Source organism: Triturus cristatus, chromosome 4_2 (assembly GCF_964204655.1).
Source record: "Triturus cristatus chromosome 4_2, aTriCri1.1, whole genome shotgun sequence".
NCBI classification, from domain to species: domain Eukaryota; kingdom Metazoa; phylum Chordata; class Amphibia; order Caudata; family Salamandridae; genus Triturus; species Triturus cristatus.
This window is the reverse complement of record NC_140586.1, coordinates 210,460,411-210,485,907: the sequence shown is the minus strand read 5'-3', so window position 1 is coordinate 210,485,907 and position 25,497 is coordinate 210,460,411. Positions and strand designations below refer to the sequence as shown.

General features: G+C 47.2%; 1 protein-coding gene across 1 annotated transcript in view; it reads right to left on the bottom strand.

The window, feature by feature from the left end:
• Positions 1-25,497, bottom strand: part of MEI1 (meiotic double-stranded break formation protein 1) — a 2,222,673-nt gene that overhangs the window by 1,163,876 nt on the left and 1,033,300 nt on the right. The window contains exon 16 of the mRNA XM_085599901.1: positions 11,626-11,686. Coding sequence (XP_085456027.1) covers positions 11,626-11,686 — 61 coding nt within the window. The remainder of the gene's footprint in view (positions 1-11,625; positions 11,687-25,497) is intronic.

Sequence of the window (25,497 nt, the reverse complement as noted above, 5' to 3'; positions counted from 1 at the left end):
GGCCGACTCCAAACTCTTAAAATGATGATAACACCTATTATTAATTTTGTTTCCTCTATGCTTCCAGTTCAGCTCTCTGATGCCTTCTTTCATGAACTTGATTTAATTACTTCCAAATTCTTATGGAATGACAAAAGGGCTAGAATTGCCTATACATTCTTGAGAAAATCCTATGATATGGGAGGTTGTAACCTTCCTGATTGGGGGAAATATCAGTCTGCTTTTTTGGCCTCCCAGGGGGCGCTCTGGTTTTCCTCTCCCTCTATTCATGTTCCGGCTTGGTTGCTAATAGAACAGGAATTGGCCTCTCCTCTTCCGACTGCCTCTTTCTTAACCACAAATACCCTTTCTATTCCATTTTCTAGATCTATTATTCTAGACACTATTGCTGCGGTTCGCAAGGTTGATAAGAGAGTGGCGATTCCATTACATAAAACTAGATGGTCATCTATTTGGCGGAATTCCAAAATTAAAATTGCTATCGATTCAGACTTGGTGTCTTACTGGTCGGGGAAAGGTATCTCACTTGTTAAACATTTATATGATTCCAACAATGATCCTCTCCCTTTCTCTTCCCTGGCTCAGCATTTCTCTTTATCTAATATAGATTTCTATACCTTCCTTAAGATAAAGGTAGCACTTGCTAAAGTACATCTTCATCCTTCTTCCCCTACGATTACGCTTTTTCAGTTATGGGTTAGGTCTGGTCATGTAGCATCTAGGATTTATAAATTTTTATCGTCCTCGTCACTTCCCTCTCAAACTGTTACACAGCAAAAATGGCTCCATCATTTTGAACATGATGTTACCGATCATATTTCTTCAGACACTTGGCAGGATATTGGTAGGCTTTCTCTTCGTAATAAAATTGCCCCCTCTTTAATGCAGTCTAAGTTTTTCTCTATTAATCTTCTTCACTGGACTCCCACTCGTTTGTATTCGTTAAATCTTAAGGAAGATAATTTATGTTGGAGTTGTGGTCTTGCACCAGGCGATTTTCAGCATATGTTCTTTGACTGTTCTCTTCTCCAACCCTTTTGGGGTTTAATTCATAAACACCTCATGCTTATCTTTAATTTTAAGTTTCAACTTTCATTTCCGTTAGTCCTTTTAGGCCCGCTGGCGGCCTCGGTCCCATTGCCTCTAGACTCCATGGAGGTACAACTGTTGGATCTTTTACTAACTGTTGCAGTCAAAGTAATTCTCATGGAGTGGAAATCTTTTTCTTCAGTCTCTTATCATACTTGGTGGGCATGTGTTTCTTTTCTACGTAGTGCTCATACTTCAGTTGAGCATGCTCATCTTTCTCCGTCTATATCTTCTGGTGTGTGGTTGGCGCTAGATACGTACATGCAATTGGCCTCAGAGGGGTTGGTGGATCAATATCCTTTTGATTTGTCTATTTAATGTTGTCTTGAGTGTTCGGTGAATCCTTTGGAAATCCCTCTCTTTTCTCTCCCTTTGTCTTGTCTTTCCTCTTCTCTATCCTGTCCCTTCTCTATCTTTTCTTTTTTCCTTTCTTTCCTCTTATCCCCAGTTTAATATCTGATGATGATACTTTTGATAATTACTTCTCCAGGTTTTTCATTGCTTCCTCCTTAATTGACGTATGTCTCTGATACTTTCAGAATAATGAATGTTAAGATATATTTTTATTGGTTATTATCAAACCTACCATTTTGTATATTTTAGCTGTTATCAATTGTATCATTCTTGCCTGTATATTATGTTTGTATCTAATCTTTTAAAAAATAAATTCTTTTGAAATCAAAAAAAAAAAAAATAAATAAATACCTGACCTAGTCCTTCAATCAAATGTATACTGTGTAACAGGTGCCCTGAAACTGAGAAGATCTTAAATCGCTAATGTCGGAGTAAATGCTGTTTCCACTTTCAATTTCACATGGTTCCTCATAACGTGCAGGACAATTTTACAATATAAGTGTTACAAGCGTCCTGTAATCTAGCAGCCCTGGCTGAAACGGTCATCAATCAGTGAGAATGGTCATAGCTATTGTGTCCTCAGTATCTTTCTCCAACGTATATAAGCCTGTATGTTCAGCATTTTGGTCGCTAATTTCACAGCAGTTTAACAGCACAATCATATTTTTGAGAGGACAGATGAAGCCTATAGGGAGTTTTATTGAAAACAAAAATATCGGTTAACCCTTTTGCTGCTAAGCCTTTTCACCCTGTGCTAAGCCTTCTTTTTGTCTATGTGGGTTAGTTCGCTCCAAATTTGCGGCCCTTTCTTCCAACTCCCTGAGGATTCTAAAAGTACCCAGGGTTTGTGGATTCCCGAGGGGGCCAGAATTTAGCCAAGGTACAGCAACGTTTTTTTTTTTTTTGGGGGGGGGGGAGGGAATGAGGAAAAAGCAGCACCGTTTTTTTTTTGGGGGGGGGGGGGGGGGGGGGGGGGAGGGGAGTGCTGCAGAAGAAGGCATCTGTTTTTTCCCCTCCAAATGGTATCAACTAAGGGGTTGTGGTGTTAAAATCCCCATCTTCCCAGATTTCAGGAACAGGCAGACTTTTGTCAGAAAACCAAAATGTTCTAAAGAGTTTGGGCATTTTACTCGGACATAGCCTATTTTTCGATTTTTATTTTTGTGCTTTCAACCTCGTTTCAGTTAGTGGTAGAAATTGGTGTGACACCGATAATGGATCTTGGAAAGCTATACATTTCTGACAAGTAGACACAATTCTGAATTCAGGAATGGGTCATTTGTGTAGATCCTTCAAGGTTTTCCTATAGAAATTAACAGTTGAAATAAAATAATATTGCAATTGAGTTTGCCATTTGTGCCTATGTATTCACCTGCAACTTCTTCTAAGTATGGCGGATTTTTTAAAGCATGTCAGCTGGCCCCTTCTGGTTGCGGACTTGTAAGTTCACCAAGAACCTGAGGTACCCGGAGCCAATAACTGAGCTGTGTCTTGCAATGGTTTTTCATTGAGTACAAGGCATAGAGCAAATCTTTTGGTAAAATATAAAGAGTAAAAAATAGGTACCAAGGAAACCTATTTATTTCCGAAATGGGAACATAATACGGAGTTGAGAAGCAGTAGTTATTTGTACATCTCCAAATTTGTGGGTACCCATACTAGCATGTGAATTAGAGGGTATTTTTCAAAATGACTTATTTTTTACACACTGTCTTACATTTGGAGTGCAGAAATGCATTGAAAATTAGTAATAACACTTGTCTACTATTCTTTGTTCTCCTAAATCTACAGATAAAAATGTTACCTCACTTTTGTGGGAAATCCAGGATGGGATGACTTGTGTGGCTCTCACCAGGCTCTGTTACCCAGAATCCCTTGCAAACCTCAAACTATGTAAACACATTTTCCTCACATTTCTGTGATGGAAAGTTCTGGAATCTGTGGGGAGCCACAAACTTCCAACCACCCAGCATTCCACCAAGTCTCCCGAAAAGATGGTGCCTCACTTCGGTGGTTAGGCCTAGTTCCCGCAACAGGAAACGGCCAAAAACGCAATGTGGACACATCACTTTTTTCCAGTGAAAACTGACCCTTTTTTTGTAATGTGCCTAGCTGTGGATTTTGGACCCTAGCTCTGCCGGCATATAGAGAAACCTAGCAAACCTGTATATTTTTTAAAACTAGACACCCAGGGGAATCTAGGATGGGGTGACTTGTGTGGCTCTTGTCAGATTCTGTTACCCCGGACCCCTTGCACACCTCAAACTTTGTACAAAAAAACACATTTTTCTCACATTTCTGTGATGGAAAGTTCTGGAATCTGCGGGAAGCCACAAACTTCTACCCACCCAGCATTTACCCAAGTCTCCCCATAAAAATGGCACTTCACTTGTGTGCGTAGGCCTAGTGCCCGCAACAGGAAATGGCCCAACACGTACTGTGGAGACTTCAAAATTATCGATCACAAAAAAGACTTGTTTTTGCGAGGGAGTCAACTGAGTTTTTGTTCCTGGGCTCAGCGGGCATACAGGCAAACATACCAAACTCAGACATTTCTGAAAACTAGATACCCGTGGGAGTCCAGGGAGGTGTAGCTTGGATCCCCCAATGTTTTCCTACCCAGAATCCCCTGCAAACCTCCAATTTAGCTAAAAAAAAAACACGTTGGGGAGTCCAGGAAGGAGTAGCCTGTGAGGAAAATGTGACTTTTTAGCTAAATTTGGGGTTTGCAGTGGATTCTGGGTAAGAAAACAATGGGGGATTCACGCAAGCCACACCAACAACCAAGTTACAGTCCGTCCAAACCGCCAACTAAGTGCCAGTCCACGTACAATGCTAGTCAAGCGCCATCCACGGACACCGCCAGCCAAGCATCATCCAATGAACACTGCCAGTTAAGCACCAGTCCACACAGACTGCCAGGCTACTCCACACACACCACTACCAAGCGCTAGTCTACACACACTACCGGCCAAGCGCAAGTCCACACACACTGCCAGCCAAAGGGCAATACACACACAGCCATCCTAACGCCAGTTCATGCAGACCGTCAGCCAAACTCCAGTTCACACACACACACACAGAAACATTCCCTGGTATCTAGTGGATTTCTTCCCCCCCCCCCGCTGAGAAGGGGGGGGGGGGTGGATCGGGTGTAATAGCCAAAATCTGCCCGCCAAGGGAGGCAAAAACACTGTGCCCATTATTTTTGGGGGAGGTTGGGGGCACTGGCATGCCCATTCTGGGATGCCCAACCCCTACACAAAGGAAAAATAGTCCCTAGTGTCTAGTGGGCATTCTTCCCCCCGGGGGTGGGCAGATCAGGGGCTATTGCTGCAATATGCCCCCCGGGAGGGCAGAAAGACTGTGTCCATTTTTTATGGCAGGGTGGGGGCATTGGCATACCCATTTGGGCAGACCCCACCCCTGCACAAAGTAAAAATAGTCCCTGGTGTCTAGTGAGTATTCTGTCACCCTGGACGGAGGGGGGGGGGGGGGGGGCAGATCAAGGCTATTGCCGCAATATGCCCCCAGGAGGGAAGAAAGACTGTGCCCTTTTTTTATGGAGGGGCGGGGGCATTGCCATGCCCATTTGGGTAGACCCCACCCCTACACTAAGAAAAGAAAATAGTCCCTGGTGCCTAGTGGGTTTCCTGCCCCCCGGGAGATAGATTGGGGCTATTGCCCCTATATGCCCCCTAGGGCCGTGTTGCCACACCCAGCGTCAGATGTCTCGGGTGGTATCTGCTTTGATTCCTAAGAGGGATCTGCCCACAAGAAATTCAGCGTCTGCATGATGAGAAAGGCCATGCCGGAGGAGAAAAGGACCTGAATGAGGCTGGGGAAGGACCCGCCAGCGTGAACCCAAAGAGGGTCTAAAAAGGTCCAATGGGGCCTGAGGGCACACCAGAGGGGATTACTACCCACGTAAAAACATTTGAAACATTGCATTGAGGTAAAAAGGCAGGATCTGCCCCAGGAGTCTGGAGCTTAGAATAAGCCTGAAACACCATGAGGTACTATGGCAGCATCTGTAAAACCCTCAACGGCTAAATTTCAGGAAGAAGTGGTGGGGGTGTCAGTGCTGGTGGCGCATCCAGGCATTGCGTACACAGCGGGTGGAATTACAACTCGCTCTGGTTGTGATAAAGACTCTGCAAGGGTCAGAGAATGCTTCAGGGACTTACCTTTTGAAGACGACTGGTGTTGCTTCTTCTTCTAGTGCTTGCGGCGCTTTTTCCTGAAAGGCCTTGAAGAGGAGGACTTAGAGCTTAGCCGGGACTGTCATGAAATTTGATGGTCATTCCTATCCGAGGCCATGAAGAGTTTAGCTTCCTTTTCGTAGATGGTCATCAGATGCATACTGACGCAGAAGTCATGCAACCTCATGTCGTGATCCAACCTCAGACACCGCAAACAAATGTCATGGATGTCCATGATAGACATCTGACCCTGAAAGTCTGCTCCAATTCATAAGAAAAACTCTCTGACAGCGAAAGGCAGGAAGCTCCGGATCTGCATTGCAGAAGAGCAAGGAAAAAAGGAATTGACATCAGGACGCCGAGGTGGGAGCTTTATGGCTCCAGTGATGCTGCTGTGGCTCCATTTTCGGCATTGCTACTAATACTTCTAGCATGGAAGAGCTATTAAATTTCCAAATCCAGTCTGGAGCCTGGATATTTGTACAGAACCTGCAGGTAGAGGTATCCATCAGAAATAATACACTTATTTAAAAATTAAAACGTTTTAAATTTAAAACAAAAATGTGAGAAATGGATAGATCAGTCATTCCTCTGTTGTCTTCCCCGCAACCCACCATAACACCGGGCCATGGATCCACGTAAAAACCTCAAAGCAACCCTCTGAGAACTGAGGTGTCAGAGACTTGTTGCGAAACCCACTAGGTTGCTTTGGCATGGGTAAAAACTGGCTGCAATGGAAAGAAGTACAGAAGGCTGGAGGTGCAAGATGGTAGACATTCAGAGGCACGGCTGAAACATCCCCAAAAAAGGCAAAATGCATGGAGAAGATAGAATGAGTATTGAGGACGTGGGGGGGCTTCAGATAGTGATGGCATGGGGTGGAAACAGGGTCTATGTATTTAGGTGGATCCCTATGGCTCCAGTTTCCTGGTGACTACCAACTACATAACAATATGCTATGTATTATACCTCTCTTCTGTATTGTATTATTACACTGTGTTTGGTGATGTGCCACAAAATAAATAAAGTGATGGAAAAAAAGAACACTCAAGTGCCTGAAGAAATGTGTTGATTATGCAGAGGGAAGGGCGAGGTGCAGTAATATTCGAATTGTGGGGATCCCTGAGGGAGTAGAGCAGCAGTTACTCGTCACCTGGCTGAAGACATAGGTGCCACTCTGCAGTTTATCCCAGTGTTTCATTGTTGATTGGGCCCACAAGGATGTGCAGACAGCCCTCCTCCGGGCACTCTACGGAGGCCCATTATAGCCCACCTACTGAATTACAAAAAAAATGCAATCCTGTGAGCAGTCTGAGGGGCCAGGTCGGTCCTAACAATAGTCAGAAAGTTATTTGTTCCCCAACTATACAGTACCGCAGTAGCGTCGCTTATCTGCGGAAGTAAAAGAAAAACTGAAAGTGATGGAACTTACATATACCTTAATATTCCTGGCAAAATTGAAAGTCTGCTTTAAAGCAATCTCTTACTTTTCAACACCTCTGAAGCAGTCTGGGAGTGGGTCGAGGAGAGGAGGGTTTTGCACCATTGTGGGAGTAGGTCGGAATCCCTGCTCAGGTCACAAAGGCCAATCGGACCATTGCACTCATAACGGAGACAATCACATAGACGTTAGAAAGATCTGAGAAAGGAAGAGGGCCAATCCAAGACCCAAAGCAGCAACGCTGAGGACAGCACAGATCTAACCTCAGACTGTGAGGCCCCTAGCCAGCTTCACACTCTTCAAGAGGGGCAGTAACTCCTTTCACGGGGTACTGAAGGGGGAACTGGTTCCAGAGGCCTGCCACACCTTAACAGAGCAGTCTCTGCCACAATATGAAATCATATTGAGATAGATGGTGAGGTGGCATGGTACACAACTCTGATTTAACCATTTACTTTATTCATTGTTTTATCTTGAATGGTTACTTATTAATGTGGGGGTGACAAATGCTTGTGAGAATATAAATAATTTGTTGGTAGTGTTATGTTCATTTTAAGTATTCTGGTGAGTTATCAGTTGATTGCACGCTGTGAAAAATGCTTAGCTGCTGCTGGGATTTGATGAACCATGTATGAGACTAAACAGTTTTCTCTCATGGTTTTCTCATGGAGATTATGGAAGGTGCTCTAGAAGTAAAAATAAGAGCACATCTTCTATACATTCACACTATACATCTTAGCCATGTCAAAATAAAGGGCCCAATGTAAAAGTTGGCGGTATGTGTAACCCATCGCAGTGGTGAACTGCATTGACAGGAACCCCCGGGATCTGCGGTTCCTGCCACTGCTTTATAAATTACCGCCTGCTTGGTGGTCATTTATAAATTTGGCAGGCAGTCCTTCCATCATGGGGACAGAATAATTTACTTTGTCCCAATAGTGGAACGGCGAGCCATCTGTCAAAATATAAATCCGGCCCAAGGTCTGGAATTCTCAGTGTTAACATGTGCTTCCAACAAGTAGCAGCAACCTGTCAGATAACTCCCAGTGTTCTACTGCAGCCTCCCACAGTGCTCTAATAAACAGCTAGTTCTAAGCAACAATCGTCCCTAGACAAAAAAAGAGTAGCATTAGTGATAAATAAGGACCCAATCAGTACTTATATTTTGGGAGACTTGTCCAGCCGGACAGAGGTCATGAGTTTTACTAATATACTAAAAATAACGAAAGAATTTCAAAGATTCATAAAGTGGGACACAAGCCTGTGTCCAGTACATACATTAGGACAAGGAAGCAAGAAAAGGTTCAGGCATGGAACATTGTTTGTTATAGGTAGCATAAATAATGGAGAAACAAACAGTACAAACAAACAATACCCTTATGTGTCACAATCAAAGTTTTTACAACATATCGGGTATTTGTGAGTGTCGACGGCGTTTCGATCCTACTAAGTAAATGCAAGGATCATCATCAGGACAAAGGACAATAATGCCTGTAAGGTACAACCTGAATAACCGCAGCAGCGGTTGTATCAGAGACGATATTGTTGGTTTGAAATGGGGGTCGAGGCCGATGGGCAAGGAAATTGTGTTACTCGTCTTTGAATTGGACAAGGGACAGCGGAACCTCATGGAGGTTATGAGGTTGGTACGATAGTTAGAGAATCCGGCAATACGGGAGCAATAATTATTATGCACAATGGCCTAGGCCTGTCCCTTGACATAAGTGAACTCCTGGACATATCCTGTGACCCAGTGGGGTACACTAAGCTGGCCCTCATTTTCTTCACAGTGGGCTACTGTCCTTATCTTGCGTTTAGGATATTGAGAAGTGGTGACAGCATACCATGTTTTGTGAATCTATAGTTGTGGCCAGACCTTTTTATCTGTGTCACTGAAGTGGAGGCCTATTGGCCTGCTTGTGTAGAATTACACTCTATGCATGTACTCAAATCCTAGTGCTAACATCCCAAGTGTATGTTCTGTGTGTTTGTGGACTGCATGGCACATATAGTGTGTGAGTCACAGTAATGGAGGTTTTTGGGATCCATTTTGGATCTGCCTGGTTAATTCCCATGTATAAGGTGGTGTTGAGTTTTTTTTCCCCTTTGAAAGTGTACTGCTGACATTCTGCAAGCCCCAAGAGTTGTGGGCGCCAGTCTCGCTGGTTCTGCTGTTTCAAATCAGATTTGTGGCTCAGCAACCAACCTCACTGCTTTGCAAGCAGTGCAACTGTGGCAGAATGTAGCCAATCAGGTCACTGTGGCCGAGAAGTGTGTCCACAGCGATCCTCGCTTCTTTGATCAGAAAGTGCACCGTGCTGCTGTGACCCACTCTCTTTTAGGTAGTGGGGGTCCACCTGCAACATATCAACACATAACTCAGAAGCAGGTTCTGTGGGCCCCTTCAATGGCAAGTACCTGTGTTTGTGTCAGAGGACTCAGCTATGTGGCAAAGGTCCCTTCCCAAGGGAGGTGAACAATCCTTGGGCCCCTAGGTCCCAGTAAGCGCCTGCTGCACCAAGCGAGAAACAGTCACTCCTCCAAATCCGCCAGAGATGCAGACCAATAACTTCAGGTATACCAGTAAGCAGGCAGGGACGATGACATCCCCCTGAAGTACCCCAGGCGTTGAAGCATCCCACAAGCCAGATCAATCGACAGCGACGGCCTCTAGGCTAGCCTGTTGGCACCTGCACCCTGCTTCTCCGAACACGAGAATCTAGCACAAGAAGAGGAAGCAAAATCGAGGCACCCACACAAGGGAAGCCTACATCTCATCAGGACCAGATTTCTGCCTGCAAAGTCTATACGGGGCCCCCGGCAACCTCACCTCAACTCCCGTCTGTGTCTAGAGGAAAGGCAGGGGCCGCCCTCTTCTCACAGATCTCTGGGTAAACACAGCCCAGATGGGTGGCCCCGAGGATCTCCCAGCCTCTCCTGAGGCCTCCGCAGTTCACTATGTCAGGGGGGTTTCCGAATCTCCGGTGTCTGCGCTGCAAGCGGCGTACCTCCACATGGGCAGCTGGTAAACACAGTCCTTCGCACACCCCCATGCAGGTCTATTCCAGCAGATGGGCTCCTCCAGCTCAATTCAGGCAGGCCCCAGCCAGGTAGACCAGTCACCACCAATTTCAAGGCGGATCTAGCTGGCTAGCCCCCAGTTGACCCTCCCGCCAGAACCACCGGCCCCAATACAGGCCCTGAGGTGCTCCACTCTTCCAGATGCAGAGCTCATCGGCTGGCGGAGTTGTCGACTCGGTAGCCCAGAGCCTGGCTGCGCAGTATCAGCCAGTAGCCGGGCCTAAACAAGTGTCACACACTCCAGCGTTTGTGGGAGCTGCGCAGCCGACATCCAAGGGGGGCATCTCCATCAGGCCCCAGACACCATCCTCGGGGTCGAGCTGCCAGCAGGGACCGTCGAGACGGTAGTGACTGAGCTGGACAACACCTAATCCGCTCCCAACCAGGTCCCCTGGTCACCACCAACATCAGGGGCAGATTAACTGGCTGCTGGGCCAAGATATAGGCCCCCAGATTTTCCACTCTACGGGATACATTGCCAGTCAGCTGGGGTGCCGCACACCACTCACTGGCATCAGGCTGTGCGGAGCTGGCCCAACCAGGAGCCCCACAGTGGCTGATGCCAGTCGTATAGTTTGGTGGCGACGTGGCCCATACCGCCATCTCAGTGCAGGCTGGTCAGTCTGGAGGAAGCAGCTCCGTCAATCCCCAGCTGACATCTTGGAGGGGCGTGACCCAGCTTGGCTGGCTCACGCAGCATCAGTAAGGAAACTTTCTGCCCCAAAAAGTAGCCCCAGTGAAGCAACCACCAAGAACGTCTAGGGACTACGGCCAGCGTAGTCCCCAGGCAGCGGATGGCGCAGGATATGTAATGGGCCAGCGCAGAGCAACAAGCTCACGTGTCTGTGATTTTTGGCTCACAAGCCACGCTCCCCGAGTCGATTTAACTTTTTCAAACTTTTCAAAAGTTTTCAAACTTTACAGTTGCCAATGCCTGTTTACAGTTGGATTATAAATTAAGATTTCTTTACAAATCTGTATCTCCAGAACCCTCCAGTGGATTTTGCTCATCCTTGACTCTAAAAATTCATAAAAATAAAATCTATTGTTATAAATTGGTGTCATATTTCTTTCGTGTTGCGTGGTTTTGCTGATTGAAAACATAGCTACCCTAGGTTGAGGTTAAGGTTGTGCAAATGAGCCTGACTGGACCCAAAACAGTTTTTGCGAGTATATTCCTCGGTAAAGCCATACCATATAATACACCCAAATCCTCACAGGAAGGAATACAACAAAGTGGCTCTTAGAAATAGGTGTGAAAGATATAGTGCTCAATGGGAATTCTGATCAGCACTCTAGTTCAAAGATTGTTCATTTCATCCATATCAAAAACAAAACATTTACTGGAAACAATCTCAAGATTACAAATAAACACAAGAATAAAATTAAGTAATAAAAAAATGCTTTGAAAGTATTCCAAACAGGCTGTCATTCTCAAATGAAATCAAGACGACATACCTCTGTCCTGTGCAAAAAGTGGCCTTCACTTCCAGGGTAAGTCTGATGAAGGAGGTAGATGCTGCAATTGCATGAATAAAAGCCTGTAAATTCTTTGAAAATCTATCTACACCATGACTCACAAAATAATCAGTTTATTATCATCAGGCACTTGACCAATTCACATGCATTGAAACACTAAGACATTGCTAGTTGGTTTACGTTATTGGGTACGGATTTTGGAATTTACTGCACCAAAATCTGGTTGTCCTCGTAATTACAGTGCATTTTACTCCTTATAAATTTCAGAAGGTTTGGTATACTTAAGTCTATCTGGGGGGTGCTATTTTTACCATAATTATTGTAATTCCTATATTTGCAGTAATAGATGTAACTGTACATATCAGAATAATTTCTCTTTTATTTCAAGAAAAATTACATTTAAAACAAATGTTGTAAGTAGAAACAATAGACCAAAAAGCCGGTTCATAATTCCCTTCTGCAAAACAGCAAGCAGTTTTCAGGGCAATGGGTATAGTTTTGTAAATCTGGTGAGAATTTAAATAAAAAAATGACTGTTGCATATAATTATTTAAACAGCATGCATGCTTTCTAGCAGGCAGGTACTTAACCCCTTTGGTGCTTGTGTGTCGGCCAATGACCGACACACGCACACCCTCCCCGGTGCACCTGTCGGCCACAAAGCGGGATGGCTGAAAAGAATACTCCGGTGGAAGCAAAGGAGGATTTCTTGAATCGCTTCTGCGTCTCTCCCCGCGCCCCCGGCCATCTGTGATGTCAGTCCGCCGCGAGGGATTCTGACGTCACAGTTTCCCACTGGCAATGGAGAAACTCACAGTAAGACCATGCTTTGTCGTCCGGTGGGGTTTTGGGGGGTAGCGATGCCTCCTGTTAAAGCAAACTTCTCATTCTAAATAAAGCACGGACAAACACAGTTGTAAGCAGTCAGGAAGCAAAGTTTAATTGCTTTAGCTAAAGCAAGACCAGCCAACGACCAACTGCACTGTTCTGCTGGAGGTTACATTCAGCAGCCTTTTATACATTTTGAGCCACATAGGAGAACATTAAACTGAAGACAGTTGGTAAATAATAAATCACTGTGGTCAGGCAATAATCAGGAGGATAATTCAGAAGGCACACCCAGGGTGTACCAAAACTGCCTGCAAGCACATTTCGAGAAAACCCACAAGCTAAAAACATCCTGCACCTGGTGTTTGCATGCCATCAACAGCACGTCCATTGTCTCAGTCTCTCCACAGACGAACAGCAATGTAATAACAAACAAGTTACTTACCTTCGGTAACACATTATCTGGTAGAGACAGGATCTAGCTGCAGATTCCTTACTTTAGAATCCTCTCCAGGCGCAAGACTGAATTCAAAGCTTTCTTCCCCACAGCACGTCCACACACCGGCAGAGGGCGTCGCATGACTCTGTATCGACATCGTCCACCAGATGTGACGTTGACGGAGTCCACATAACTCCCTCGCCAAAGCACTGACGTCAGTTTCTTTTGTGACTATTTTCTGCACTTGAAACGCAGAGCTACATATAGAAACTGTCTATTGAACAGTGTGCTAAAACAAATAAAGACTCATGTGTCAAATAATTACTGAATTCCTTACAATAATTCAGTATATGAATCCTTTTTTTTTCCATATATATTGCGATGTAAAAGACCAAAACAAACCAATTAAGACCTAAAAGGAGTCAGTTTGCAGAGCGGGCAGTATTGGAGGGTCGTTAAGGAAACTGTGGCTAGATTCTGTCTCTACCAGGTAATGTGTAACCAAAGGTAAGTAACTTGTTCCTTACTTTAGAATCAAATGCAAAAGCCATAACATCCCCGGAGGAGGGTGTGCAAACTGCAACCATGAAAAAACCAAGTTACTTACCTGTACACTGTTTTTCTCCAGTATTGATATCTTTTATAGATACACATACTTGAATCTTCCCCGTCTTAATGGTGGGAGTCCCTCGGTAACAGAAGAAATAGCAGTAATAAAATACTACCATAGACCTCCATAGAACAGAAAACTCACTTAAGTAACTTTTTACCCTCATTTTAAAATATCCAAATTTCAGCCAATCACAGCAGAGACCTCAGAGTTTCCTTCCCCACAGAGCCACCATACCTCAGATTTCGAGCATAAGTGAATGGGTATATAAAACTCTGAGGTAATTGGTGAGCCTAATCGGGGAGGAGGGAGGGTTGCATGTGAATCTATAAAAGATATCCATACTGGAGTGTACAGGTAAGTAACTTGTTATTTCTAAAGTATTGTATCTTTTACAAATTCATATGCTTGAATCCGACTGGTAAGCAGTATAAACACAATAAGAGAAAAAGAAAGGTGGTAGGCAGGTGAATCATTCCACCATGACCTAAACTTGTAGCAGCAGAAACCAAGAAGAGAATAATAAGCATACAAATTTACAATCATTACGTAAAGAACATAGAAGGCTAAATGCCGCCTACCTTAGGCAAAGATACGTTGAAGTGTAGCTTGTCCAGCAGCGATATCTGCCTTCTACCAACCATCAAGGCAGTAATGCTTCGTGAATGTGTGAGCGTTCGCCAATGTTGCCGCCCTGCATATGTCAGGAAGAGATGCTCCTGCAAACAGCACCAGGGAAGTCGTCACTTTCCTACTTGAATGAGCTTGTGTTTTTGCAGGAAGCGGGCGGCCAGCCTTTTCATGACAGGAGGTAATCATTGAGGTTACTCAAAGAGCAATGCTGGCCCGTGTCAAAGCTTGTCCTTTCCTAGGTGCTGACAAAGAGATCAGTAGCTGAGAGGATTTATGGAAAATCTTCGTTCCTTGTAGATAAAATTTTAAACAACATTTAATGTCCAGTGAATGCAACACCCTTTCCTCTGCTGAGGATGGATTAGGAAAGAACGTTGGTAAGATAATCAGTTCATTGAGGTGGTAAGTTGAAGGCACCTTAGGTATAAAAGAAAGGTTAGTGTGTAGGTTAACCCTGTCTGGCAAAAATTGAAGATACAGTTCTTTTATAGTGAAAGCTTGGATTTCACTAATGCGTCTAGCTGACGTAATGGCTTCAATTCACATTTGTGTACTGGCTTAAAGGGAGGACACATTAGTTGTGACAGGATGGTGTCTAATTGCCACTGGAGGAGGAAAAGCTCTAAAAAGTCCCTTCATAAATTCTTTGACGAGTCGATTATACCACAAGGAGGTTTGATTTGAGCGTCTTCTATACCTAGAAACTGAAGCATGGTGAACTTCTATGGAAGAGTGAGAAAGTTCTGATTTTGCTAAGTGCAAGAGATAAGGCAGCACCTGGTCCAGAGATGATGAGAACAGATGTAATGCTTGCGAGATACACCAAGCACAGAATCTCTTCCTGTGTAACATGAATGAATTTACATTTATAGAGCACATGGCTACCAGAAGGCCTCCCAGTGCTTGAAGCAGAGTCATCACCGAGCTACAGCCGAGCATTTAGGGGAACAAAAAAGTTTTCAGGAGTTTGCGAAAGGAGAGATAGTTGACCTCAAGTCGTATATAATCTTGTAGCTTGTTCCAGTATTTCGCCACAGTAAATGAGAAAAGGCGGCCACCCCTCCGAACTCTGTTTATCCTTGAAACAATTGCAAGATGTTTCTTCCCGGAGCGCAGGGATCTATTGGGGAGGTAGGGGGAGAGGATAGATCGAAGAATCTGTGGGGCTTTAGCCGAAAGAGCCTTATGGGCAATGCACAATGCCTTAAATTGAATTCTTTCGGCAACCGGAAGCCAGTGCAGAGATGATGTGCGGTTTTGCGGATTCCCGGTTATGGGCCTGCATGAGGAGTCGTGCTGCACAATTTTGTACAGGTTGTAATTTTTTGATGGTAGAACAAACAACGTGGAAGGAGCTCGAGACGTCTGTAGTATCGAAGACCACTCCTCGGAAAGCCTCAAATCCCCAAATTAAGCATGGTGAGGAGCCAAGCTGACAAATGAAGAGAGGGAATTTGTGGATGAACCACTTGGCCCTGGTTCATGCAGAGAAGATCCTCCCTTGGAGGGAAGAGAATCGCAGCACACTCTGAAAGGCGATACAGCTCAGTGTACCAGAATTGTCTTGCCCAAGATGGAGCAATGAGAATGAGCCGACAAGACTCTTGCTTCAGTTTCTAAAGTACTTGAGAAATGAGTGGAAATGGGGGGGAATGCGTAGACGAACATCCCCATCCAAGGAAACTGGAAGGCAACTCCCCAAAAATTTGGATGAGGATATCTACTTGCAAAAAGAGGACACTTTTTTTTGAGGAACGCAGCGAACAGATCTAATGTTGGGTAACCCCGGGATTGAAAAACCACCTTCAAATGCTGTTCGTTGAGCTCCCATTTGTGACACTGTTTGGAGGCCCTGCAAAGAGAGTAGGCATTCACGTTGTGAACACCCGGCGCGTGCTCCACTCGCAAGGAGATATGGTTGACAAGGAGCCATTCCCATATCTGTTGAGCAAGAAGGGAAAGTGCTCAATATCTCCTTCTGCCTAGCTTTCGGAGGTAAAACATTGTTGTAATATTGTCTGTCCTGATGAGCACTAACGCACCCTTGATCCAATGCAGGAAGGCTTTTTAGGCACAGAAACACTGCCTTGAGCTCCAGAATGTTTATGTGGCACCACGATTCCTGTTTGGACCACTTGCCCGTGAACCTGCAGTTCTTGAAAGTGAGCCACCCATCCGTCCATTGATGCACCCGAGGTCATCACCAGCTGTGGCACAGAGTGAATGAGAGGCCTTGCGAAAGGTTTTCCTTGACCATCCACCAGGCCATTTTAGCTCTCATTGCTGTTGAAATGTGAACCTTGTCATTGAATGAGGCTTGTGACTGAATCCACTGCGCATCGAGCCACATTATTTTTGAGTGGGAAAGGCCTTGCCCAGATTTGTGTCGAGACGTGCACCCAGAATGACCAAATATTTTGCTGGGATAATGGACGATTTTTACAGATTGATGCGAAGACTTAAAGACTTCCAGGCATTTGGACACTATTTAGGAATTGACATCTATTCCCAATCCATTCCGGGTTTAGTGGAAGCCAGTCTGCTCATGCTGGAATCTCCATTACCAATAATCCCCCGCTCACTGCTTCGTCTCCACCCCTGCAGGCCAAGGATGGGTGGAGGAATTCAGCTCACCTGTGGCTGGCTGCTGCTAACCTGCTCACACCTGATGCATGTGATTACTGTGAGCTCTTTAACCCCTTCAGCGCTGCGGGAATTCCCCCGCGGTGCTGAAGGGTTCGAGCGCGGGCGGGCCCATGACGGAACGGTTCCGTCATGAGCACAGCGCAACCGATGCTCATGACGGAACCGTTCCGTCATGGGCATGGAAGGGGTTAAGCCCCAGCTCCTTTCAGGCCAAGGTTGGTTATTGTAGCTGTGTACCGGGTGAGACCGACCCGTGTTTCCTGAGCTTTTGATATCCTTGTTTCCAGTGTTTCTCGAGCTTTTGATGTTATGTTATGTTATGTTAGTTTGTATTTGTAGAGCGCCAAATCACCAACAGGTCTCTAGGCGCTAGCAGCATAGACCAAGAGTCCCGCTGATACTCCACGCACAAAGAGATGGATTATCCGAAAGCCTCAGTAAACAGGAAGGTCTTAAGTTTCCTCCTGAACGGAAGTAGGGTGGCTTCCCTGCACATAGTATCCGGTAGCTTGTTCCAGATCTGGGGATCACCACTGAAAAAGCCCGCCCCCCAATGATAGACTTGTTTTCAGAAATCCTGGGCTTCAGCTATTTCTTGTTCCTGATTTGCACTGCTTGCACTAGCACTGCCTACAGTGCTACCTTGAGTCCTGAAGCTTTAGTAATTCAATGTTCCTGAACTAGCACTGCCTGCAGTGCTACCTTGACTCCTGAAATTTTAGTAATTCCCTATTCCTGAACCAGCACTACCTGCAGTGCTACCCTGATTCCTGAGCCTTAGCTCAATTCTTGTTTCTGCCCCAGCACTGCCTTCTATACTACTTTTCTTGATTCCTGAACCTGCACTATTCTAGTATACCCTTGTAGCCTCCCCTTCTGTATATCCTTTTCCAGTCCCAGCCTTTCTTCCTATTTCCTTGGTTCCAGTTCTAGTTTGCTGTCTTTCTATTCTGCTGTCTTGCTTCTGTTACCTTGTATGTTTGTTACCTGCTTTCTGCCAAGTGTGCCCAGTGATTTCCTTCCTTTCCTGTTAACCACTCCTCCTTGCTAGCTCCGTGTCTATTGTGCTTGTGTTTAGTTACACCCCTTTGCTAATACTGCCTTGCGTGTTCATGTTTGATTGCCAGGATCCGTGGACACAGCTGACTACCTAGGTGGTGTTTCTTGTTCAATGTGAGTATTGTCTTTGAGTTACAGTTCTAACATCACCATAGGTATAAGCTCCACAGACCCTGCCTTTGCATACATATCCTATATGTGGGTATTTTCAGTCAGAATCTGTAACAGCAATTGTGGGTGAGGAACTTACTGATCTTCAGTCTTACCACGTGGAGCTCCTGAGTGCTTTACCCCACATTCCCTTTATTGTTAATGTTGTATTATATATATGTCTTGCACATCCTTCCTGGGTGTAGTTAGCCTAAATGCTAAATTGCCTTGTGAGTGCCCTTCCTTTCTGAGTCTTAGCCATCTTGTACAGGCTTCCCCTTTGGATCCCTTTTTCTCCTCTGACACCTTGTGTGATCTTGGGCAGCGCTGTACTACTCTTTCTGTGCACGGTATGTTTTCTACCCAGTCCCCAGTCCTTGCTCAAGTCCCTGACTGTGTTCCCGACATAATCCTGGACAGTCACTGACAGATTCTGAGGTCCATGACCTGCCTCCATTTTCCATTTTTCTGTTGCATGAGGAAGAAATTAGAATAAAACCCCTGATTTTGCTGGTTGAGGGGTACTTACTCTATGGCCTGCTTGAGAAGAAATGACTTTATCTTCTTTTTGAGATCGGGAAGGTGACGTAGCAGAACTTTCCGCGGTGGAACATTTGGAGGATGCTGAATGAATTCCAGCGTGTGGCCGTGCTGGAAGGTATCTAGAACGCATGTGTCTGATGAAATGCAGTTCCATTTCCGAAAGGATGCGGAGCAGAAGTGATCGTGGTGTGGGACTATGGCAGCAGGCCTGATGAACGTCATTGCCTCCCATTGGAGTCTTGGGATTTTCCAGCAGGTTGCTTCCTCTTGCGTCCTGCCAGTCTCGAATACGGCTGAGAGGTGCTGCATTGAAAAGACCCGTTTTAAAGGAGCTCTGCGGATATGGCTGGTAGCACTGTTGAAATTGCAGACAGGATAAGAATTGCCCCCGCACTCTACCCCAAAAGGAATGAAAGCCGAGCTGCTGGATAATGCCTAAGGCTTTGGCCGTGTCCCTGTCTGCCTTTATAGATTGTAGCGCCTCGTCTATGTGCTAACCAAACAAGCACTCTCCATCGAAAGGCATGTCTAAGACCTTGGCTTGGACCTCTGGATGAAAGGTGGTTGCCTTTAGCCATCCCTGGCGACACAGAACCACCGTTCCTGTGATCAGGCGAAACGCAGTGGATGAAATGTCCAAGGCTATTTCAATGAGCTCCGAAGATGCTTTTTCCCTCCAATAGAATATCTTTAGTCTCTTTCTTTTTATCTTCTGGGAGATACTCCAACAGAGTAGAGATGTCTGACCACATCTGTCAGTCATATCTCACAAGAATGGTCATGGCATTAGAGGCTCTAATGAAGGTGGCCGTCAATGCCAAGAACCTCTTACCAATATTATCAAGGCGGTGGCCCTCCTTGTCCGGTGGGGCTGTGCAGTAGGAAGCTGGATTCTTGGCTCTTCTCTGTGCTGCTTGCATGATGAGAGTCCGGCCTCGAGTGACCAATGAGGCATGCAGGCGAGTCGTCAGGGGCCTGGTATTTTTTGTCCAGTTTTAGAATGACAGCTGGAACAGAGGCAGGTGTTTTCATTAGCTTTAGCCCTTCTTGCCATAGAAATCAATCAATCAATCAATCACTCAGTGAATTTGTAAAGCGCACTACTTACCCGTGAGGGTCTCAAGGCGCTGAGGGAGGAGGGGAGGGGGGTGCTGCTACTGCTCGAAGAGCCAGGTCTTGAGGAGCCTTCTGAAGGTGAGCAGGTCCTGTGTCTGCCGTAGATGGGTGGGGAGGGTGTTCCAGGTTTTTGCAGCGAGGAAGGAGAAGGATCTGCTGCTGGAGGTTGTTCGTTGGATGCGCGGGACGGCGGCAAGGGCGAGGCTGGCAGAGCGGAGCTGGCGTGCAGAAGTTGAGTCTGTCGTTCAGGTTTGCTGGTCCGGTGTTGTGGAGTGCTTTGTGTGTGTGGGTGAGGAGTTTGAAGGTGATCCTCTTGTTGATGGGGAGCCAGTGCAGGTCTCTGAGGTGGGGGAGATGTGGCTGCGGCTGGGGACGTTGAGGATCAGTCGGGCTGAGGCGTTCTGAATGCATTGTAGTCGTCGCAGGTGTTTGGCCGGGATTCCTGCGTAGAGTACGTTGCCGTAGTCTAGCCTGCTGCTGACGAGGGCTTGGGTCACTGTTCTTCTTGTTTCGGTCGGGATCCACTTGTAGATCCTGCGAAGCATGCGGAGGGTGTTGTAGCAGGAGGAGGAGATGGCGTTGACCTGCTTCGACATGGAGAGGGAGGAGTTGAGGATGAACCCTAGGTTGCGTGCGTGGTTTGTGGGTGTTGGAGCTGCTCCCAGTGCGGTTGGCCACCAGGAGTTGTCCCAAGCAGAGGGGGTGGAACCTAGGATGAGGACCTCCGTCTTGTCTGAGTTCAGTTTCAGACGGCTGTTCCTCATCCTTCATTCCCTCGTGGAGGTTGGTCTTCGCGGTGTGCGGGTCCTTGGTGAGGGAGAGGATGAGCTGGGTGTCGTCGGCGTAGGAGATGATGTTCAGGTTGTGCTGGCGGGCCACTTGTGCGAGCAGGGCCATGTATACATTGAACAGGGTCGTGCTGAGGGATGAGCCCTGGGGTACGCCGCAGATGATGTCGGTGGCTTCGGATCGGAAGGGCGGGACGCGGACTCTCTGGGTTCTGCCGGAGAGGAAGGATGTGGTCCAGTCCAGGACCTTCTTCTGGATTCCGGCTCCTTGGAGGCGTATTCTTAGTGTGTGGTGGCAGACCATGTCGAAAGCGGCAGACAGGTTCAGGAGGATGAGGGCTGAGGTTTCGCCTTTGTCTAGCTGGTGCCTGATGTCGTCAGTGGCGGCGATAAGGGCAGTCTCGGTGCTGTGGTTGCGTCTGAATCCAGACTGGGATGGGTCTAGGATGCTGTTGTCCTCGAGAAAGTAACTATAGGGATTGCCCTCACTGAATGTTGAGTGCCAGGTTTAAAATCATGTAGAAAACATTCAGTTTGCTTAGCTGGCATTGGCAAATCAAAACATTTGGAGGCACGCTCTAGAAGATCACGAAATCCCCCAATATCTGCAGGAGGAGAATCCGCAGCAGGAGGAATAGGAGATGGTGTCATAGGGGCTAAGAAGTCATCCCATTCATCATGGGCATTTATGTCCCTTTGTATTTCCCCTTCCTCTGTCTGAGCATCGTGAGACTCCTCTGTGATGACTATAGGAGGTGGGAGGGTTGTTTGGCCATGAAGAATAGTTGGTACCTCTTGGAGAGGTAAAGACCGCTGAGGAGACACTGGAACGGTCATTGATGGTTACCTAACCTGATGACGCTCTTCCTCCCTATCATCATAAGAGTAACATTCCTGGAAGGAATCCGGCCTCTGCATGACAGTTGTGTCTCTTTCCGCAAAAGAAAATTCCTGTGCCAGGTAAGAAGATGGATCATTGTCCTCAATGTCCTCATCATCATAATCTTGGCACTTGACCCTTAACTGGGATGGACTGTATGCAGGGCCAAACATACTTTCATCCTCTGACTCTTGGAAGTCCAAAAGGCAAGCAGGAGGTAAAGGGGAACTCTTGCAAAAATCATGAATCTGCCTGAGTTGAAGGAGACTGATTTTTCCCTCCATCGACGGGCTTGATAGCGGTGCCACTGCCGATGCGATCGTCTGTGGCACCGTTGACGGTGCTTGGACAGCCTTCATCTGCGGGGCCGTTGTCACTGGAGTCGTTGATGGACCGGTGGTCAACGGTGAAATTCTCGACGACGGTGAAGGCCTGTCAATGACAACGTTGTTACCGTCGTGAAAGCTCCCGCAGCCAAATCTCGTCGACATCTTCACCGTCATCGTCGTAGTTCTCACTGACAAAGCCGTCGATGGTACAGGAACGTCAGGTTTTCTTGAGGAGAGTGGAATCTTCGACGACGTCGACGGTCGAGAAGATTGGTCTCTTAGAGGAGTCAGAGAAGCCGACGCAGGAGCTGAAGAAGACTTTGAAAACTCTGTCTGAGGTTTCTTGTGGTGTTCTGGTTCAGATTTGTCCTGGGACTTAGATCTCGTAGAGTCCCCATGATGTGAGGCGGGACTGCCCTCCTTTCTTTTCCTTGAGGAAGAATGGGCCTTTTCCTCAGGTTCAGACTCCGAGTTTGAATCAGCCTTCCTCTTCTGTAACCAAAGCAGCAGCTTACCCTTCCTTTCTTTGAAGGTTTTAGCTGAAAGAGTGTGACAATACTTGCATTGAACAAGTTACTTACCTTCGGTAACGATGTATCTGTAAGAAACATTAGTTAGTTAGATTCCTCACCTTAGAATAACCCCAGGCGTCAGGCTGGATCCGGAAAGATTTTTCGTCAGCAATACCCCTTGCGCGTCGCTAGGCCTCGTCTGCGGCTCCACGTCCGTCGTCGGCGTCGTGCGCCGGAATGACGTCGTCGGAGTACTTAGACGCTGCCCTCGCGCGCTGGCGTCAGCTCTTGTACATAGCTTTCCGCGCCAGGAACGCAGAGCCATGCAAGAGACCGACACTGGTGCCAAAAAATCTAGGGCCCTAGAAAGGATTGCCTTAACCCTAGATGTCGGTTCGCAGAACGGGGAGGATGGGTGCGTCGGTGAGGAATCTAACTAACTAATGTTTCTTACAGATACATCGTTACCGAAATTAAGTAACTTGTTCATCTGGTTTTCGACTTAGATGTGGCTGTGGGCCTGCCAATCCGACCCACAGCCCAGCTGTTCTCTCTCTAAATTTATACTATGTACTTTAGGTGCATAACCCAATTGGTTAGGATCACCTTATTGGCCCCTGTATAGTGTACCTTAGGTACCCAGGGCATAGGTGTACCCTAGGCCTACCAGGGGCTGCAGCATGAATTGTGCCACCCCTGGCCTGGCCTTCCATTATGACACAACTGGCTGATCACTCAGCTGGGGCAAGGTCGTGTAATCACTCCTTGCTTAGGTGTAGTATTCCTATACCTACCTTATATATAGACACATGTGTACCTATCTGCCACTCCTATGGCAGGCCTTAACAATCCTGAAGGCAGAGTGCTTGGTAACATGTGAGATGGTGCTCTAGCATGAGCTGAGCCTGTCTGCAGCTTTCGGAACCATGTCCTTATAGCTGTTCTATGATATTGCCTACCATATACTCTTAAAGTACCTTATAATCCTCGCGGTTATGGTAACTATGGTTTGGCTTTATCAAAACATGTCGTGTAAGGTGTCGAACACTTTGGAATACTACCCCCACACCATTTCTGGCGATGAGGATAGTATTCCCCCTTCTAGAGGGAGAAGACATGTTGAAGACCTACTACCCGGTTAAAGTTAACCAGAGCCCCAGCATCACAAAATGGATGCTGCTGCCACAGAAACAAGTCTGACCTCCTGCTGCTGGGAGTCCTTCCAGCGAGGGAGGCTTGGACAATAGGTTTCCTGCCTTGGGAGGTGCTAGCACCACCCTAGACAGGACTTAGTGTATTGGGGCAGGGAGGAATGAAAGAAACGAGACACTGCCTGGGGCACACAAGGTGTCCCATGCATAGTCCGGTTCAAACCGGTGCTGGGGCACTCCAGCCCCCTCCCTGGTCCCACCCATCGGAGGGACCTAGCAGGTAACCCAGCCCCCCAGATTAGTATAAGAGTGGGAGCTGAGTCCCTAGGACTTGGGATTATCCTGAACTGAAACAAGACACGAAACTCTGGACCTTCGACATTCGACAAAGAAGACTGAAGAATCTCCCTTGTGGCCAAAGAGTGGCCACCCTGTGCAAACAGGCACCAACAAGCGACCTGCCGTTTGCTTTGCCCAAGTTCTACGAGGAACCGACTGCAGAGCCCGACCAGCGCCTTGACCTCCAGACTTCTCTGACCCTGATCCACAGCCAAGCTGAGATCTGTGGAGGCGAAGAGAGACGAGGGACCGGCTACATGGGAATATTGGCGAGTAGCTTCCAGCGCAGCTTCTGAGGCATCCTCGAAGTTGTGCTCTGGGGATTGAGAAGCCCCAACCCCGAGCACCATCTGCACCGAAGATCAGCCCTCCACACTCCACGAGTTCTGCGTGGGGCCCTTCTGCATTTTCCTGCTCGACGCGTCTGTCCGGTTGCTTGCCCGTTGGCTAGTAGCCTCAGTGACGACGAACCCTTGACTTTCCACTGCTGGTTTGGCTCCTCCAGACTGGCCCTTGCTTCCCTGTGAAAGAGAAGCACCTCAGACCTTCCTGGTCTGTACCTGAAGCGAATTTCCCACTCTGCGTGGGTTGCCTTTGCCAAGGCTTGTTGACTCCAATCGGGACGTCGACTCCGCCATCAGCAAGATCCTTCGTGGGACAGCTCGTACTCTGGTTCTGGTCGTCCTCGACGCCTCCTGGTCCACGCAGCTGCAGAGACAAGCTTCAAGCCATGACCTGTGTTCTGCACGACATCGCCTGGTTCCTTCCTGGTTCCACACGGTCATTGGCTAGTGACCCAGACTTTGTCCCCTCTGCTTGCAGGTGTTCTTCCTTCAAGATCCACCCTTGGATCCACCGGACATCTTCCTCCTGGCCGCCTGCCAGCATCTGTTCTTCAGGCATCCATAGGATCCAGCGACGATACCCGACACATCTTCACACCTATGCACCCGTCTCCTGTGGGTGAGGTAACGCGAGTACTCCGGTGCTCCAGTGGATATTGACTATCCAAGTGTCTAAGTCTCTAGTTGCTTCCTCCTAGTTACTTCGGAAGTGTCCTTATTCTTCCTATATCTAATTACTACACTCCCATTGACTTTAATGTAACTCGCGTGTGTGTTTTCACACTGCACACGCTTCCCGTGGGCCTCCCACTTCCTAACTATTGATAGGGTAGTGCAGCCCCAGCGATTCCCTAGGCCGTAGGCCTACTCCCTGTTCGTGACGTGGTACTTATGACGGTTCGTCGACGTCAATCCATGAGTCGACGGCGAAGGAGACGAGCGGGCTCGCCTCGACGGCGAGCGGCGCTGTCCGCGGGGCGCAGTACGACGTCGATGGTGTGTCGACGTCGACTGTGAAGTCTTCGACGGCGACCTAGTCCTAGGTCTCGCCGGCCCCTCTCTCGACGTCGAACGTCGAGGACGCCGAGATCCAGAGCCCTGGATCGATGGCGAACACACCGGTGCTGTACCTCTCGCCGTCGACGTCGTCGTCGTCGTCCTCGACGTCGAACGGGATCTTCCGGCCGGTAGGCGTCGTTTCTGCTCCTTTTTCTGCCCGGAGGTCCCTCCAGTGGCTGAAGCATGGGCAGAGGATGGGGAAGGAGATCCTCCATGCCCAGAGGTCCCACCTGTTCTCTGCTTCTCCTGTCCCTGAAGGCGAATCTTCTCTCTGTCCCTCAGGGTCCTCTTGGAGAAGGTCTTGCAGATGTCACATGTAGCAGGGACATGTGAAGATGATAAGCAGAGAATACAGACATCATGTGGGTCCGTCTTGGCCATTTTCCTCCCACACTCAGGGCATTTATCAAATAAAGCCATGTTAA